The sequence below is a fragment of the Rissa tridactyla genome, chromosome 6 (genome assembly GCF_028500815.1).
Source record: "Rissa tridactyla isolate bRisTri1 chromosome 6, bRisTri1.patW.cur.20221130, whole genome shotgun sequence".
Lineage (NCBI taxonomy): Eukaryota > Metazoa > Chordata > Aves > Charadriiformes > Laridae > Rissa > Rissa tridactyla.
The window spans coordinates 35527318-35544330 of NC_071471.1; the positions used below are offsets into that span (position 1 = coordinate 35527318).

Genomic DNA, 17013 nt, shown 5'->3' on the forward strand with positions numbered 1-17013 from the left:
AACTATATGAAACAAGGACATCAATGGCCATCCTCTCTCTGCCCTGCCAAACCACGGAAGCCATTGTTGTTCTATACAAACACTCTTAAAAAAAATAATACATATATATCCAGTTCAGAACATGCAACAAGCACAGTTTGGTAACTGATAGATTGTTTAACTTAATTTTGGTGTTTTCAGAAGTCACCTACACCCAATTTAGCAACAGTAAGGAATTACTACGTTGACTACTCAGAGGCTGGCTGGAGCTGTGTCCCCAGAGCCTACAGAGCAGTGACTGCCAAAGGAAAAATCAGGCTTCCAATGTCAAGACTGCAAAAACCTGCATATACATCCTCAAATCTAAACTTAATAACTAGATACCTTTCTAGCAGCTAGATTCTTTCCTTTAATATCACTGGGACACACCACAGCAGCGAAGCATATTGTTCAATCTTTTGAACTAGAGCTCAGTCCACAGCTAATTGAGGGACCTGTCCTCAATTTCCCCAAAACAGCCTCCCCTCTATCTCCCTCCTCTGTATGGTTGCTTCTCCTCTTCCTATTTTTCAAAACTCGATTTCCTACTTTTTACGCAGTCTAAATACGCCCCTGGTGATTCTTTTCACCTCTGGGGTCTTCTGGCACCAAGTACCGACACGCAAACACAAAGGTTTTCCCCTCACACCTGGCATTAGGCAAAACTGCATTTGCAAAAATACCCGCTAAACAACAGATGCCTTCCAAGGTGAATGGCTACCTCCTCCTCTTTGCACGTACCCAGCACGCACGCATGCCGTTCCACTCCATTATCTCCGATACACTTGATTTCTATCAAGGCTACACAAACTCATTAAACTACAGATAACAAAGTTGGCAATGGAGTGTTTTGTTTGAACCCCTGCCACAGCTCTTCATGAAGAAGGCTCCCAATAGTGCGTAGTCTTTTCAAGAACCAAAACAAAACTAAGTTACTCCTTCTTTAAAGAGTTATTCTTACTGGCTACGCCTGGACTACTGGTGGAGACCTGCCAAAATTCAGCCCCATGGTGCACAGTGCGAGCTAGCGAATTCCCAAGGCAAACTAGGGATGTGTTGAATTACTCTATCTTGGCTGGACCACTTATTTTTACATCTAAGATCCTACTGTGAATAGAAAAAAAAATTGATCTGCAGTTTGGAGGGGACATTAAGTGAGTTCCATGACAGACATAAAGTTATGAGGGAAGAAAAAAGACAGCTCCAGTAGAGCTATTTGAGTTTGTGCCAAATACAAAAGTGTGAAGGCAAATCTGAGCCAAGAAAGTGCAGGGTACTACCACAACCCTCCTTGTATTTCTTTTCGCAGAGTTTAGACAGTGTCTTCGGACACCATCTTACTACTCGCTCTGGAAAACAAGTCTACCAAGTGGCAGCAACAGCAAAAGAAGACAGAGGTATATTAAAGGAGCACAGCGTCTAGTTTCAGTGCATTTAAATAGACTCAACGGCGTCCTTTTGTTTCTGTATGTTCCTGAAGCTCCATTTCCCCAGCATGAATAAGAACGAGCAGAAGAAAAACTAGTTTCTGTTTTCAATACATCAATAACGCGCATTTTCTCTTGAAGAGAAAAATCTTCCAATTGTCCTCCAAAAATACCTTTTTCTTCCTGACTCCTAGCATGTCGCGCAAACTCAAAGTTAAGATACCAGAGCTTTGTTCCATTCAAACCAGTTAGGAGAGGATGCCAAGCAGAGCGCTCCCCACCAAGGTACCAGCTGAAATCACTGCTGTCTATGATATGACATGGTGATGGGATCCAGCTTCTGGAGATCCAGCAGCAGATTCCAGTTCTAATGCCCCCCCCCTTAGGTGTTCCTATCTATTTTTCCTTCCTTACACACCCACACAGTGGCCGCCTCTTGCTCTGATGGCCTGGCCGGACAGAAACACGTGCCCAGCCCACTCCTCCGACATGACCCAGAGCGGAGCAGCAGCGCCAGGGCAATATGCATCAGGTCCAGCTACTCAGGACATGCGTCCCATGCCCCACCTGCCCCGGCAGGAAGCACCCAAAGACCTAATCCAGCCAGAGGACTCCAAACGGGAACCGGTTGTTAGAGGGAACATTAGAGGGTTAGAAAACAAAACCATTAAAAAAAACCCCAAACAACACCCTATGGAGCTCACAACTGCCAAAAATCAGTCTCCAGAAGATTTTTGCAGGAGGTTTGGATTAACAGATAAAATTAGAACAGTACCATTTGGTGCAGTAGGTGGTGACCAGACACCGAAGTATTTTGGCAGATATTCCCGCAGCTCCAGAAGAATGCTGTCGCAACAGTCAGAGTCATAAACCTGAAATAAATTAGGGAGGGGTGGAGAGATCATCAGTTGAAAACATTCATTTTATACTTCCAGTTGGCCCATAGTTATAATTGCTTACAGTCTTTGTTTTCATGCGTTTAAGGTATCTACTTTACATTTAAAAAACATACAAGATGAAGATGATGATTATCACAGTCCAACAGAATTGAATGGTATCCTTTCTTTCAGATTTTAAAGTGGAAAAGATGAATCAACTCTAAGAATAACGTATGGCTTAACTTGAATAAAAATCTGACCTGTAACTGTTCGCATTGAAGCCTGTTTAGCGAAAGGGGTGTTCTATCCTGGATCCAAGACTGAATCCAAGACAGTAGGATTACTACACTGTATCGTTCAGCCAAAGCTTTTTAAGTTATCAGGTAGCGCGTGCAAGGTCAGACTGGCTATTATTTCCTCCAAAACAACTCATCCTGTAACTACATGACACAGACAACATATAATTCAAATATATTTCTTTTCATTTGCTTTAATGCTTTCAACATTGCTTTTTTTTTTTTCCAACTTCGGTAAAAAAAAAAAAAGAACAGTTTGGGAACTGCAGCTGGCTGATATTCCTGAAGGAGTAATTCTTTGCAGAATTAAAACCAAGCCTTGGATCCTATCTGCCATAGAATCACATGACTGTCACCAGTCTGCAGTGGTGGTGTTAAAGAGGGTTTCAAAACCATTCCCTTGACCTGATTCTCCCCATTCTGCCCGAAAATCGAGTTATAGACACAGGGGGATGGCCTCCAGCAAGGCTCAACAGACTCTGCAGACTAAAAGATCCACACAAGTAGAGGTTCCACCAATTATTATTGCCTTTGAGAACCATCTCGTCCTAATCGCCTTGCATCTCTCCTGGTTCCGACACTGTCAGACTCCTGTCCTGCCCCTCAGCCCTGCAGCGATACCCACGAGCGACAGGGACAAGCAAACGATTCTGCTTTCATTTCAGTATGCAAGGCACAAGACTGTGCTCACAGCCTGCTGCAAAGTTGGAAGCAATGCGAAAAAAAAAAAAAAAAAAAAGAGTTATTTAAGGTGTTAAGAGAGCTCTGCAGAGGTGGCTCAGCTCATTGCTTTGAGATCCATACATTTAACCATGGCGGGAGAATATCTTGTGATGGAAACTACATATCGCAAAATACACGCCTTTAGCATTGTAATATTAATACATTTAGGGAGGAAAAAAAACCCAGGCCTGCAGCCCAGCTACTATTTTAGAGCATCAAGGCAAGCCTCAGCTACGATCATCGATGCCGTGTAACTCTATACAGAGCCTCCTGCAGCAGCAGAATGTTAAAATTAGTCAATGCGGGTTTGTGCTAAATTTAGGTTTCATCGCAGAAACCTCAAACTGGGCAAACTGAAATCACCAGTGTGCTTCAAACACATGGTGTTGCTCCACAGCCCTTCAGCCACATCTAATCCGGGGCTCTCCCAAGCTTGTACCAGCCACAACTCTGACACTGTTACTGGGCAGTGACCGAGAAGGGGCTACAACCAAATCCACGCTGACTTTACACCAGAGCATTTCATTTGAACCATGGCATAAACCCCATTTTAAAGATCCTAAGGAGGGCGTTGAATCCCACAAAGCTCAAACCACACAGGTATGTGCACAGCGTGACACAAAACAGGGACATACACCTACAGCTGCACCCTCCACCACTACTGTTGCTATCTTAAGCATACAGAAGTTGCTGGGTGTGTATCTTAACAAGTCCCAGTGTCACATCACAGGGCACTGATCTCTTTCCACACGTCCTGGTTTGACAAGCTGGCACCCCCTCTGAGGGCTACAGGTAATCGTGTGTCTAGGCCTAGTTTTCCTCCACGTTAACACAAGCTGGGATGCTGATTTCTCATGCTGCAAGATGGAAAACTTCGCTCGTCCCTGGGATCACTGGCTGCTGTGTATTTTTATTCATGCAACACTTCTTTGCTGAGCCTCCGCTGTTGCCAGCGGGAGACGGTACATTCCTCAGAAGTTTGGTCTTACTAGCTTAAGGAAGAAAAAAAACCAAAAAAAAACACTCAGGGTGGGAGAGAAGAGAGAGAAAAAAAAAAAAAATCAGCACCACGCAGATGCTGAGGCACAGACCCATCCACTGCTACCTTTTCTATGAGAGGTCACTGTTCCCACCGCACAGATGGCTGCTCCTGGGCCAGGGCTCCAGCACTGACCAGTGGAACGACTTCCCGCTGCGGGTATCTTCAGACAAGCAGTACAAATCCAATTTTTGTTTCCTGGGGTAGTTTATTATCATCGCACCTCAGAGCCAAGACAGGGAATTGCATTGCGCCCAACACAAATACTCTTTTCCCAGGTGAATTTAAGCAGAGCTGAGAGGCAGCGACCATCATGCAGTATCACAGCCTTCACATGGGAGCAAGTATAGATATTTAGGGCAGGACAAAGAGCAGAGAGATGGAAGCAAAAAGCACAGCAGATAAGGAACAGAAAGACTGAATAGAACCGAAAAAATAAGCAAACATAATAAGAACTTGTTTGCTTAATTCATTGGCAAAAAAAGGGACTCTGAGAAAGTGACATGTCAGGAGACCACTTCCGCTTTGTGAAACAGACAGTACTCTTGCTTTGACTTTTTAATCATCAACATTAGGGTCCAGTATTAAACACTTAGCAAGTAACTACAAGTATGCTCCTGTGTATTTCAAATAGTAGGACACAAGAAAGACATTCAGATAATTTATAATGGGGAAAAGAGCTCCAGGAATTGTATCTTCCAAGTAGTCTATCCTTTAACACACTGATAAAAGACATCTCAAATGGAGACAAAACTCACAGTAATGCATTGTTCAGTAACATTACTTCAGCATAACAGAACTAAGTGCATTACTTCTGTCTCTCAAGAGTTATCTTGCTCCCAGAAACGGTGATAAACTCCATAAGTTTGACGTAACGTATACAAAGCACTTTATTTGACCTTAATAGAAACCTCAATCTCAGCCCGTAATGCATTCGCATGTCAAATAAGAATAAGCACTCAGTTAATAAAGATCAGAGGAAGTCATCTGGTGTGGGCAAAGCAACAAAACCAGACATTTCAGGCCTTATGCTCATTAGAGAGGGGCCTCATAAACAGCCCCCACACCATGGGCATTTCCTCTCATTTCATACAACCTGGTAGCAGGCTACACACTTAGATGTCATTCAAAACACCAAACATAAATGTATACATGACAAAACCATCTCCAAAAATCACACACAAAATAAACTGTGCACCTCATGCCCCCAAAGGTACCGCTACCAATATTGCTGGAAAACTCGTGGAAGAGACATGTTATCACTTACCCCAGAGCAACCTTAAGAAATAAACCATTATACTTTTACTTATATCAGCAATATTTCAATTTCATTTCAAGTGGTTGCACTTTTTTTTTTTTATGCAAGAACAGGTCCATTTCTCCAGCACACCCTGATAAATAGAAGTTATTTCTGCTTTACCGGTAACTGTACATAACATCTTCATCCACCAAATCAAGAACTGCAAAACAATTCAGTGTCAGCTCAGCCAGGGGAGGTATCCAGTCTATGTATCACAGGCTACATTCTTCCAATAGCACAAACTGGAGACAGAAAATGTAATAACTGTTGGGCTTAAAAGCAAGTAAACAGGATGCTGACATTTGGAGGGCTCACAACAAGACCATTACAAATTACAGCAACTAAGTCATAGGAAGAATATGCCCCAGATATGGCCTGTGGCAGCTCAGATAGTCTAATAGACACCATGAAGTCATAATTTCCAGTTACTCAGGACTTTTTAATGCCGAGGCAAATTTACCATCCCTTAGTTTTTAATCCAAAGTACACTCTGTTTGTTTTGGTAAGCCTGATCCAAAGAGATTCATCTGTTTTTTAATGCAAACAGGGTCTGCTTGGGAGAATGGGAATGTTTTTTTCCTCATTTAAAGCAGCATGACATTCGGGGTTTTTTTTTTTTGTTTTCTTAAGACTAGCTAATCACATAAACGACAGAGGGAGGACAAAACAAATGTTTAAACTTCAACAGGAAACTAGTTCTGGCAGTACAGACCCGTCTTCAACTTTCCCGATGAAAAAAATACCACTTTGACAGAAATGCAGTCTAAAGAGAACCTTCTAAAGTACATAAAAGAGTTGATTTAAAAGAATATATGTTTTAAATTTGCTAAATACTCTAAAGCTACTTGAGTAGGAAAGTTTAAATGCCAGGAGTCTGCTTGTCAGTCTGAAGCATCCCTAAAGGGACAGTAGCCCTTGTGGCTTGCAGAGCCTCCAGATACACAACCAGCTGCCAACATCAGGCAGAGTGTTCTGTTTCCAACCTGGATTTTTGTGGGGGTGTGGTGTGTGTTCTTGAGGGGTGGGGAGCCGTTAATGACTCATGTGCTCAAATTAGCAAATGCAAGATTTACAGATGATAGTGCAACCTTAATTCTGTCTCCTAATGTGTATGCATTATATTACAGACTTTAATTACCTGAGCGCACACTGCATTTCCCTCCAGACTCCTACATCACCCAGTTACACCAGGCGAGTACAAGGGCCAAAAAATTGAGGTTGAAACAGCAGCTGTGAATTTAGCAATTAGTAACTCAGAGAGCCCTTGCTTCTTTCTCAAAGTAGCACCAGCCTGTTTTGACTTGCAAGTGTCTGTAGTATTTGTTTCCACAAATATGACTGGCATTGAGCCAGCCCTGCTTATATTCCAAATGTCTGATACATTTGGAATATGGCCACACCTGGAGTACTGTGTCCAGTTCTGGGCTTCCTGGTTCAAGAAGGACAGGGAACCGCTGGAGAGGGGACAGCAGAGAGCTACCAAGATGATTAGGGGACTGGAACATGTCTCTTATGAAGAAAGGCTGAGGGATTTGGGTCTCTTCAGTCTGGAAAAAAAGACAACCGAGGGGGGACCTTATCAACGCTTATAAATACTGAAAGGGTGGGTGTCAGGAGGATGGGGCCAGGCTCTTTCCAGTGGTGCCCAGGGACAGGACAAGAGGTAACGGGCACAAACTTGAGCATAGGAAGTTCCATCTAAACAGGAGGAGGAGCTTCTTTCCTGTGAGGGTGGCAGAGCCCTGGCACAGGCTGCCCAGAGAGGTGGTGGAGTCTCCATCTCTGGAGACATTCCAAACCCGCCTGGACACGTTCCTGTGTAACCACCTCTGGGTGACTCTGCTCTGGCAGGGGGTTGGACTGGATGATCTCCAGAGGTCCCTTCCAACCCTATGATTCTATGATACCAGAGTAATTCCAAAAGTTAAATATTTGTGAATACTATTATGCTAAATGCTATTATATTGAATTGCTTATTTTACTATCCAATATATAGCCATACTATATGTGAAATTGTAATCACTATTCTCACAGAAGATACCTACAGAAAGACACAAAAAAAAGCTTAAAAATAATCAGGATATATTCCCATAATTAGATCACATAATTCGCAATGGATTTTCAAACAAGGATGGGGCACACTTGTGACAATCTCCTTCTTCCAGGAGACAGGGGGGGAAAAAAAAAAATTACAGCAAGGAGTTAGCCATCTTGCCTTCCAAAAAATGAACGCTGTGGAAATAAGCTTGAAAAAAAAAAAAAAAAAGAGTCCCAAAGAGATACTTATTTGGTGATGTTTATCAAACCAGTCATTCTCTAACAACACCATAAAACCAGCAGGTCTTATTTTATCCACTTCCACGTGTTTTATACAGTCAAATTTAGGCTGATCCTAGCAAGATTTGCAGCCCCAGGCACGGAATCACCTTTACAAGAGGCAAAGCAAACCCTGACCCATTTCTGAGGCAGAGCTTCACAACTTCAGCAGACAGAAGAACCCAAGAGGCAGCAGTTGGGCACCACCACCAGCAACACTGGACAAACACTGTGGCGGAGCCACGAGTGACGAGCCGCAGATACCATACACAGCAAGTGGCTCTGAAACCATCAGAGGTAAGCTGGGCAGAGACAGATCATCCAGTCCCTTTCTTTCCAATAAGCACTTACTACAGAGGCAAGGCACTCAAGTATTTTGGAAAGACGTGAGGCCATAACCCCACCCTGCCCCATCACAAGGGGAAAAGGTCACAAGACAGCAAACTCCCATCTCATCTTTCATCCCACAAAACTCCTGGGCAACTAAAGATTAACAACAAAGGAAGTTTAAATGATTTACTCTACCCACATACCGCCTATACAATTGCTGCAAGCCACCCAAATGAGCCAGGAGCAGGGGAGTGGGCATCTTGGTCAAAATTGCAAAATTAGAGACCACGTTTCATCACTAATCTCTTGCCACAGAACTGAGCTTCCTCTTGCCCTTCAGTCACTCCTAGGTTCACAACTCGCTAGCACAATCGGATATTAACGTTAAGCTTTAACTGCTTAAGAGCTGGAGTCTTCAAAGAACTTGAGAGCTCTTTGAAGTCAAAGATAATTCTTCTTTCAGAATGTGCAACAAAGCCTGATCCCTCAGACACCGCAATCCCATTCATCTTTTTCTTTGTTTAAAAAAACCCCAAGCTATTAAAGAAGATACCAAGGAAAGTGTAGGTGATTATATTTACATTAACAGCACAAACACCTGTTAAGCAGCCTCTTAAGTAGGTTAGGAGACTCTTCGACTCTTCAGTAAATATAGTCCAAAAGTACATGGCAAATTGCACATCCAGGTCTCTACTCCAGAATCTACATTCCTTTGGTTCAGTTATATCAATTTGCACATACAACAGACTGCAGCAGAGCTCACATTAGATGCTCTCCACTAGAAGCCAAAATAAAGAGAACATAGCGTAAAGAAAGTGGTTAAGACATACTACCATTGGTCATCTGATAAGGAAGTTTCAATTTTAAGACACTGAATACTTCTTCCCCCATTCTTACTTACTCTTACTTCTTAGTTTGACGCCACCTACCATTCACCCAACAGAGCTGTAGCGATGCTGTCCTGACGTCACCCCCTGCAAACACTCGAGCTACCAGTGGACAGAGAGATCCGGCCAATTTCAAGGCAAAAAGAGTCAAGTCGCTTTGCCAATTCACACCTGCCTTGAAGAAGGACAGTACAACCAGTTTTCTTGTCTATCTGGACAGCTCTTGTGCCAAAAGATGGCTCTATTACTGCAATGCACGAAGTGGTGGTGCAACATAAATACTGCTTAGCGTTTTAAGGGGAGACACAGACCTGGTCAGAAACCACCACCCTGACATATCCAAATCCTCACAGACGCAAAAGCAAGGTGAACAAAGACAGCAGCTAAAGTATTTTCATACAAACTCCAAGAAAATTCTTTTTCTTTAAACTATTCCAACTATTTAAGAGTTCAAGCTTAAATTATCACTGGAATTACTGAAAGAAAAGTAAAATGGTAGAACAATGGAAAAAATCAGCCAGTATGGCTGTCCCACTTTCGGAGAACATAAATAAGCATTACCCTTTGTTTCTGGAAAGCCATCTGATCACAGCTGAAGATTGAAGCTAGGGAGGCAAGAGAGAACAGGGGGTGGGAGGAACTCTGAAGCAGCTATACTTAAATAGGCAAAATTTAATTTTACATTTCAAAGCAGAGACACATCCTGACAGATGTAAGTTGGGTTGCTTTTTTTTTTTTTCCCCTAACACTGCAAGAGGCATCCCTCACAAAGAATTTACTGCAACACTACCCTAAAGGTGCACTTTCATGGTGGTTTAAGTCAATCTGAGACAGGGCTACCACAGTCCCACACACATGTTCATCCCACCCCCAGCAGTGATGTCAGCACCCAGGTGGTCCTACAGCCTGCTGAACACCTTGGGCTGGCTCACCCCCTAAGTGCCCAGCCAAGGCCCTCTGTCTAAACTGCTCTTCCAGTACATCCACCATCAATACCTCCGAAATGCTTAAAATTACATCTTTACCTTCCTTGGAAAAAAAACCTGCTTGTGTTCCCCTTAATTTTGACAAATTTATTCATCTCTATTATTTGTATTTTACCACTTCCTAGTATACCTTACCCCTTATTCCAGAATAGTCAACTCCCACCTGCAGCCAGGTGTCAAAATTGATCACTTCAAGGGCTAGCCTGCAAGCATTACATCAGATTTATTGTCTCCGTTTCAATATCAAAAGCTCCTCTGCCAGCAACAGGCTCTACTTTGTGATGAGAACACTTGCCAAGACAGAGGCAGCTAGTAATAATATTTTTATTTTATTATTTTTACTTTTTTTTTAATGGACAGAGAAGAATGGCACCTACTAACAAGAATTTTAGTTGATTGCTTATGATTTGGGAAAGTATGTAACAGCTCCTTCCACAAGGACTAAAAAGCTATTCTCATGTTTTCTACCTAAGTAGAGGGGTTACCAGTAGTTAGAGAACACACACAAACATCAAATCAGCTGTTTTGTAATAACTAGCGGTATTTTTTGTTTGCTTTGAATAATTAACTTTTTGGAGCCCAACCTACACGTAGCCTGTGCAAAACTGGAAGATACAGAATCAGTTATGAGGCCGCATCTTCCTTTCACTCACCAGTCTGCTGGAGAAGTACAGCGGCTGTTGCTTCCCAAACCTGCGAGCAACCCCCCTGGCTCACCATCGGCAGGAAAGGAAAGCAGCAACGCTAACTTGTGCTAGAACACGGGGGGTGGGGGGGGAGGGAAGTGAAAAAGAAGAACAGTAGTAACACCACTAAGAACCCTTAGGAAGCCTTTGATCACAGTCTGTTCCAGTAAGGCAGGAAAAAAATATTAAAATCTGGTTAAGCAGATGTTACACTCAAGCACGGTGAGCCAAGATTTTTATATATATAAATATATATATGTATGTATATCTCTCTCTATATATATATCTAATACAAACACACTCAGAAAAAATAAACACTCAAAGACTGAAAAATAATTGCTACCAAATTGCTCCTTAAGTATTGGATATCACAGGAATTTTAACAAGCATGTTATATACACAGTGGGACATTCAAAATAACACTTAATGGACTTTTCAACTTACTTATGGTTAACTTGGTACCCGGATGACCAACAATGCATCAAAACATTACATTATGTTCCACCATATGCACCAGTGATTCACATCTCTTTCTACACACACAGAGTCCTGGCTTCATGCAATATTCTCATATTACAAGCCTTTTTTTTTTTTTTTTTAATCTGGAAACTGGAATTCTTACTTTCAGAGACTGAGTTTATTTTCCTTTTCTTTCAAGGAGGCAACCTACACTTTCCTCAATCCCATATTGGCAGCCCACCAACCATATCTTATTTTTAAATAAGCTTACAACGTGCAGAGTGCGGTATTTAATGTATAACACCAACATAACTTTAGTAAGTTTATCCGCAGTCTGAAAGATTCATAAATTAATTGAAGTTTAAACAAAATTTGATTCCGTTTGAAAAAGTTATCACTTGCATGACCCTCTAGCACAGCAAGAGCACTGTACTGTAACTTAATCCAATTCAACATACTATGGATGTGCACATTAAAGCTATGCAATTTGGCTTTATTTTTGGCCAGATCTACTCTTGGGTAGGAATATTCCTCAAAATCAGGTTGATAAGAGAACTAGATTACTATTTTTTACTGCTTACTTATGTAGCATGGACTGTAAACTACTCAGTCTGTTACCAGCTCCACCCAGTAGATCCCCGATAGCATCAAATTGCAATAATGGCCTTTTACTGTCTCTTTTTATGAGGTTTTCTTAGATTTATTAAAGCAGGCTGTGGCTTATTCTGTGGCACACAATATACAAGGAGCACGGGGAACAGAAGCTCACCGGACCCTTCTGGGTTAACCTTCTTAACCACTGCGTGGTGTGTCCCTTTCAAACTGGTTTTTGCTGCAAAGTGCGAGAATCACAAAAACCTGCCATACTTTGTAAGTCTCACTATCCTGGTACAGTTGGCTTTCAGTCATTTAATAGTGATCCAAAGTAGGAAAAATGTGTTTATAGGACAGTAGTAGGAACTCAGCAGATTCTTAAACCTTCACTTCATCCTTCATCTCTTTCAGACAACTCCTAATGAGAAAAAAACCCGAATACAAGCTGCCAGTATTTCACAATTTGGTCAAAAAGCCATTTTCTTCTTATTAGCTGAGGAGTACTGCATGTGCTTCCTTTTATTACAACACTTCTGCCCAGGCTCGTGTTTTAAAGCATAGAGCATGAGACAGTTTCACACGCTGGTTTGGGGACTTAAATTTGCTTACTTCCCCAGCAAAACAGCATCCCTCCCAGAGAGTTCTTCAGCAGGAGGAACGACACCAAGGGCAGAAATGGGCTGTATCAGAACATGCTCACAATGTTTGCAAACAGGTAATTTGTATACTTCAGTACCACCACCTCTTCTGGAGACGCAGCAGACCTGGACGTACCAGACAAGGCATAGCCAAAGAGAACTCCTCAGGATATTGAGCTGCAGCCTTGAATGCGGTAGTAGCGAAAGGTTTGGGTAAGGCACTGCATCCTCAAAAATAAGATGTCAAGAGAACCCTGCATCCTATTTCTCCAAGCTTTGTCCATACAAGACTGAAAATCAGAACCTTAGCTGGAGACTTGATCACGGGATAAGGATATTTTAGTACACAATAGCAGCACGATGGTCACCACCAATTCCTTTTTCAGTCAAGGATAATCATCTAAATCAAGACTATAAAACCAGTTAACTGAGTTTACAAAATAGGGTAATTCATCCTGAAGCAAGACACGCTTTGCCTCCCCGATCCCCTTCCTTTTCCGTCACCAGCAGCGAACAGTTTACAGAACACAGGCTGCCTTATCGTGATTTGTGCTATATAGGCTGAAAGGGGGCTGAGCCGTATGAGTCAGTTCTTGCAACTCTATGCAAGAGCTTCCAGGCCAAAACACATCTTTCAGGCTGCTGGCTTGATTTCATGCCATGGAGGGGGAGGGAAGTCATAAGAAGTCTTCTGCACTGCCTAAAGCTGCTTGAATACTAATTAAAATTAGACAACGCAAAAAAGAAGCAAGCATCAAGCAGCGATGAAAAGCCATGGCATAGGAGTAGCAGCAGGTTATTGAGAATGGAATAAATAAAACAGTGAGGAGAAGATTATTGATAATGGTCCAAACAGGCATACTTCCTGCACAATTCTTCTCCATAACCACAAAGGCACAAGGAACTATGACTTCAGGAATATTGATGTAACTGGGTCTTCACTAACACATTACCCCTCTGGTCGCAAACTCAAAGACTAACTGTTACCAGAGAGACAGCAGAAGTCGCACAAACGATATTAATTCTGCCTTATGTCAGGTTGCAAAATGGGTAAGTTCTTTAGGGGAAAGAAAACAGAAAGGCAGGTCATTGCCCTGTTGAAAGCTGCATTATAATGCATCCGACAAAAGTTCAGAACAACAACTGTGTGGGCAACCATGAAACCATTACTTCCTAGCTTTCAAGTGCCTCTCACCTAACCAATGTAAATCTCTTTTACATGCTGGAGCTATTTGTGTCTCTTACATCCTGGCTTTGTTTTCAGGACATGTAACGAGAGGGAAAAACAACTTCTGTTATCTACAGTGGTAACAGCTTCCTTGCATTCATATTATATGTCAGCAGGGCTTGAACCCTGAACTTTCAAACTACTGCTATGGCAGTTAACAGAGACATTGTTAATTGCCAATGGGTGGGAGATGTGTTATCCAGAAAGGCGAGATGACTAGCCCGATTATCTGTTCCCAACGCTATGTGGGGTGAATCAGTTCTCTCGGTTCCCAAGCACTGGGGTAGAAGTAGAGGGTGGCCAGGGCTGAGCTGCGACCAGGAGAACCTCGACTGCCTTTTCACTCCAACTCTCCAAATTACCCTTGTCCTCTGGCACAAGGCTATCTGAGCGTTAGGGTACGACTTGCATTGCAACAGCCTCGGAAACCTTACAGTACTGCAGGTAAATTATCTGGAGCCATGACTTGGCAACATCACCAGAACCAGCTATGACAATTCTGATATGCAGCCACTAGCAAACAGGAAAAAAATTAAAAAAATAAAGGTAAGCGCTAGAAGTTGTCCACGCTGCAAGAGCTTTCTCAGGACTGTTTTTGGCAGGCAGGATGAGGGGGGAAGGTGTACTACTCATACCCCAAGCATCACGCAGTCACCATAGAAGAGGAAAAGCAGAGGCAATTCAAATAAAATTTTACAGGAACATTTATTGATCTGTTAAGCATAAAATCCCAGTTTATTAGCTACTGCATTAGCAACCTTTAAAACTTCAGTATGCCATGCTCAGAACAGGTATGGGCAGTAACAGAGGTTTACAGCCCCACTGAGTGAATGCCAGACATCAGAAGTGAAAGAGCTGCCATTTCAAAATAGTCCAGTGCCGTTCTCTTGTTCTGTTGAACACAAGAAACATTCCATCTCTTACTGCTAAAACACACAGCTTGTAGGAAATCGTACTCACGAAGGTAACCTCAACAACTGTAAATTCTCCCCTCCTCAGTTTCAAATATTTGCAGCCCAAGCTCTATCTTTTTTGTGCCCACAAAAGCAGCCGCCCTATTTAAAGCCTGACATTCCAGCTTCCTCCCCCTCTTTGGGACACCAACAGGACAGTAGTTTCTGCAATGCTACATTCTTGACATGACAAATTATGAAAAAACCCTGCACTGAAGATAACTTGTAAATAGGAAGAGAGAGAAAGAGATATGCTAGCACACCGTGCTCCTGGGTACAGCCTGGCATGTTGGAGACGAGAGCTCTGCTCCCAGCTAAGCAGGGAGGTTGTACCTCACACAGTGACTGCATTAACCTTTCCAAAGGATGCTGTTCTCGCAGTTCCCAACTCACCTGCCAGAAGAGATCACCGTAGGAGGGCTGATAGGCTTCTCCCCTTCCCTCTCCCAACACTGCTGAATTAAATCAGACCGTTTCAGCACGTATAAATGCACCCTGGCATAATCATAGAATGGTTCAGGTTGGAAGGGACATTAAAGATCATCTAGTTCCGACACCCCTGCCATGGGCAGGGACACCTCCCACTGGACCAGGCTGAAGCCAAATACTAAAACACACCGAACAGTACCCTGGTTTTGTGGATTTCTTAGCATGCATGTGTAGGCAGCCTACCACAAACATATACTGCCTTTTACTGATTTCTTTTCTTTAATGGAAATGGGTCACTACTACATAATATATTATACTGTGTTTTCAAACAATGCTATTTTCCTATTTCCACATCTCTGTATACTGCTCCCTCACGAAACTCCTTTAAAAGCAGTCCTTTAGAGTGCCTCCGCCCACACGTTCTCACCAAGTATTTCTATTAGATGGAAACAACTGATCACCAATGTAGATAGTCCTTAAAAAACCATGACCCTGCTACTTCAATTTTTTTTCATTCTCTTGCTGCTCATGCCTATTGAAAACAAAGTATTTTGTAGCTATTGGAGGTTAAAAAAGCTCCAGTTTTTTTTTTTTTTTACCCAGATAAGGGTACCAGAAGAGCTCGTAAAAAACTCCATGGCTTTGCAGCCAATGTTTCAAAGAAGTTCATGCCCTCAGGTACAGGAAGGGAGTTTGCAGGAACAAAACTAAAATTTTATTATTTTGATTTGGTAATTACTCAAGATGTACAGAACTCAATAGAAAACGGACATTACCAATGGAAAGTCACACTCCAGTGATAAATTAAGCAATACATAGTAAGTTATTAACAATGACTACAAACAGCGCATTGTTCTACTGCATTTTATCACAGAAGGTATTCACGATAATCTTGTCATACTCTCATTTTTCCCCTTGCTCATAATACAGAATCATGGCAAGCCACTTCCCCATCCATAGAGAATGACACATATTGCTGTAGTAGAGATGAAAGTTTGGTTTACTTAGTAAAATAATCTCTTATAAAGGAAGACTTGTATTTAGATGGTGGGCTGCTTTGTTGGGTTTTTTAACTGCTAAACTGAAAATATACTGTCAGGAAAACAGAACAGTAACCTAATGGCAGTCTGAGTAGGAATTAACTTGAGAGATTTTTTTACAGTTTTCCCCTTTGGCAGAGACCCGTGAAATTCTTCAAAACTTCCCAATTGCCACCCACTTCTGAGCAGGTTTCAGATCACTATTAGTATTTTGCGCTACAACATCTTGCTCAAGCCTGCATTCCAAAAAATGGAAGCACTCAGCTTCCTGCTCACTAGAAAACAACCCACCAATAACCAGGGGAAAAAGACTTCTGGTGATTTGCTGACGCAGACTATGGCCCTCTGGCACGTTCACATATCCAGCAGAAGGCAAATCCAGCAGTTTCAGAAGAAAAGACTCGCTTTTCCAGATAGAAGACAGTGTCTACCTGATACACCCTGGCATTGGGTTAAATTTGCCAGGGTTACATTCAAACTTGTCTCATTATCTTCTGTCATGACGCATTCCCTGTAACCTTCAGTTCACAAGCACTCAGACTGCACGCTGAAATACTGCTTCCTGGTCACTGCTGGTTATTGGAAGAAACTTCTGCTTCAGATCTGTGATAGCTGCCGACATTTGCTTTACCCGTAAGTAAAAAAAAACCACTTGCTTTTGGCCCAGGTACTGGGGTACTAATCTTAATTCAGGCCAGGGTAATGTAGCATGCAACAGAAGCAGTAACTGATTTATCACTACAGACAGAACAAGCACATATGAAAAAATAGGTGCAAAAATAATAA

At 42.3% G+C, this 17013-nt stretch overlaps 1 protein-coding gene across 3 annotated transcripts in view; it reads right to left on the reverse strand.

Annotated features, from left to right (window-relative positions):
* IPMK (inositol polyphosphate multikinase) overlaps positions 1 to 17013 on the reverse strand; it is a 46396-nt gene that overhangs the window by 21861 nt on the left and 7522 nt on the right. For all 3 annotated transcript variants that reach the window (XR_008466941.1, XR_008466940.1, XM_054204995.1), the window contains exon 3: positions 2221 to 2317. Coding sequence is in view for 1 of the 3 variants with exons in the window: in XM_054204995.1 (XP_054060970.1) it covers positions 2221 to 2317 (97 nt within the window). In the remaining 2 variants the exon portion in view is untranslated. The remainder of the gene's footprint in view (positions 1 to 2220; positions 2318 to 17013) is intronic.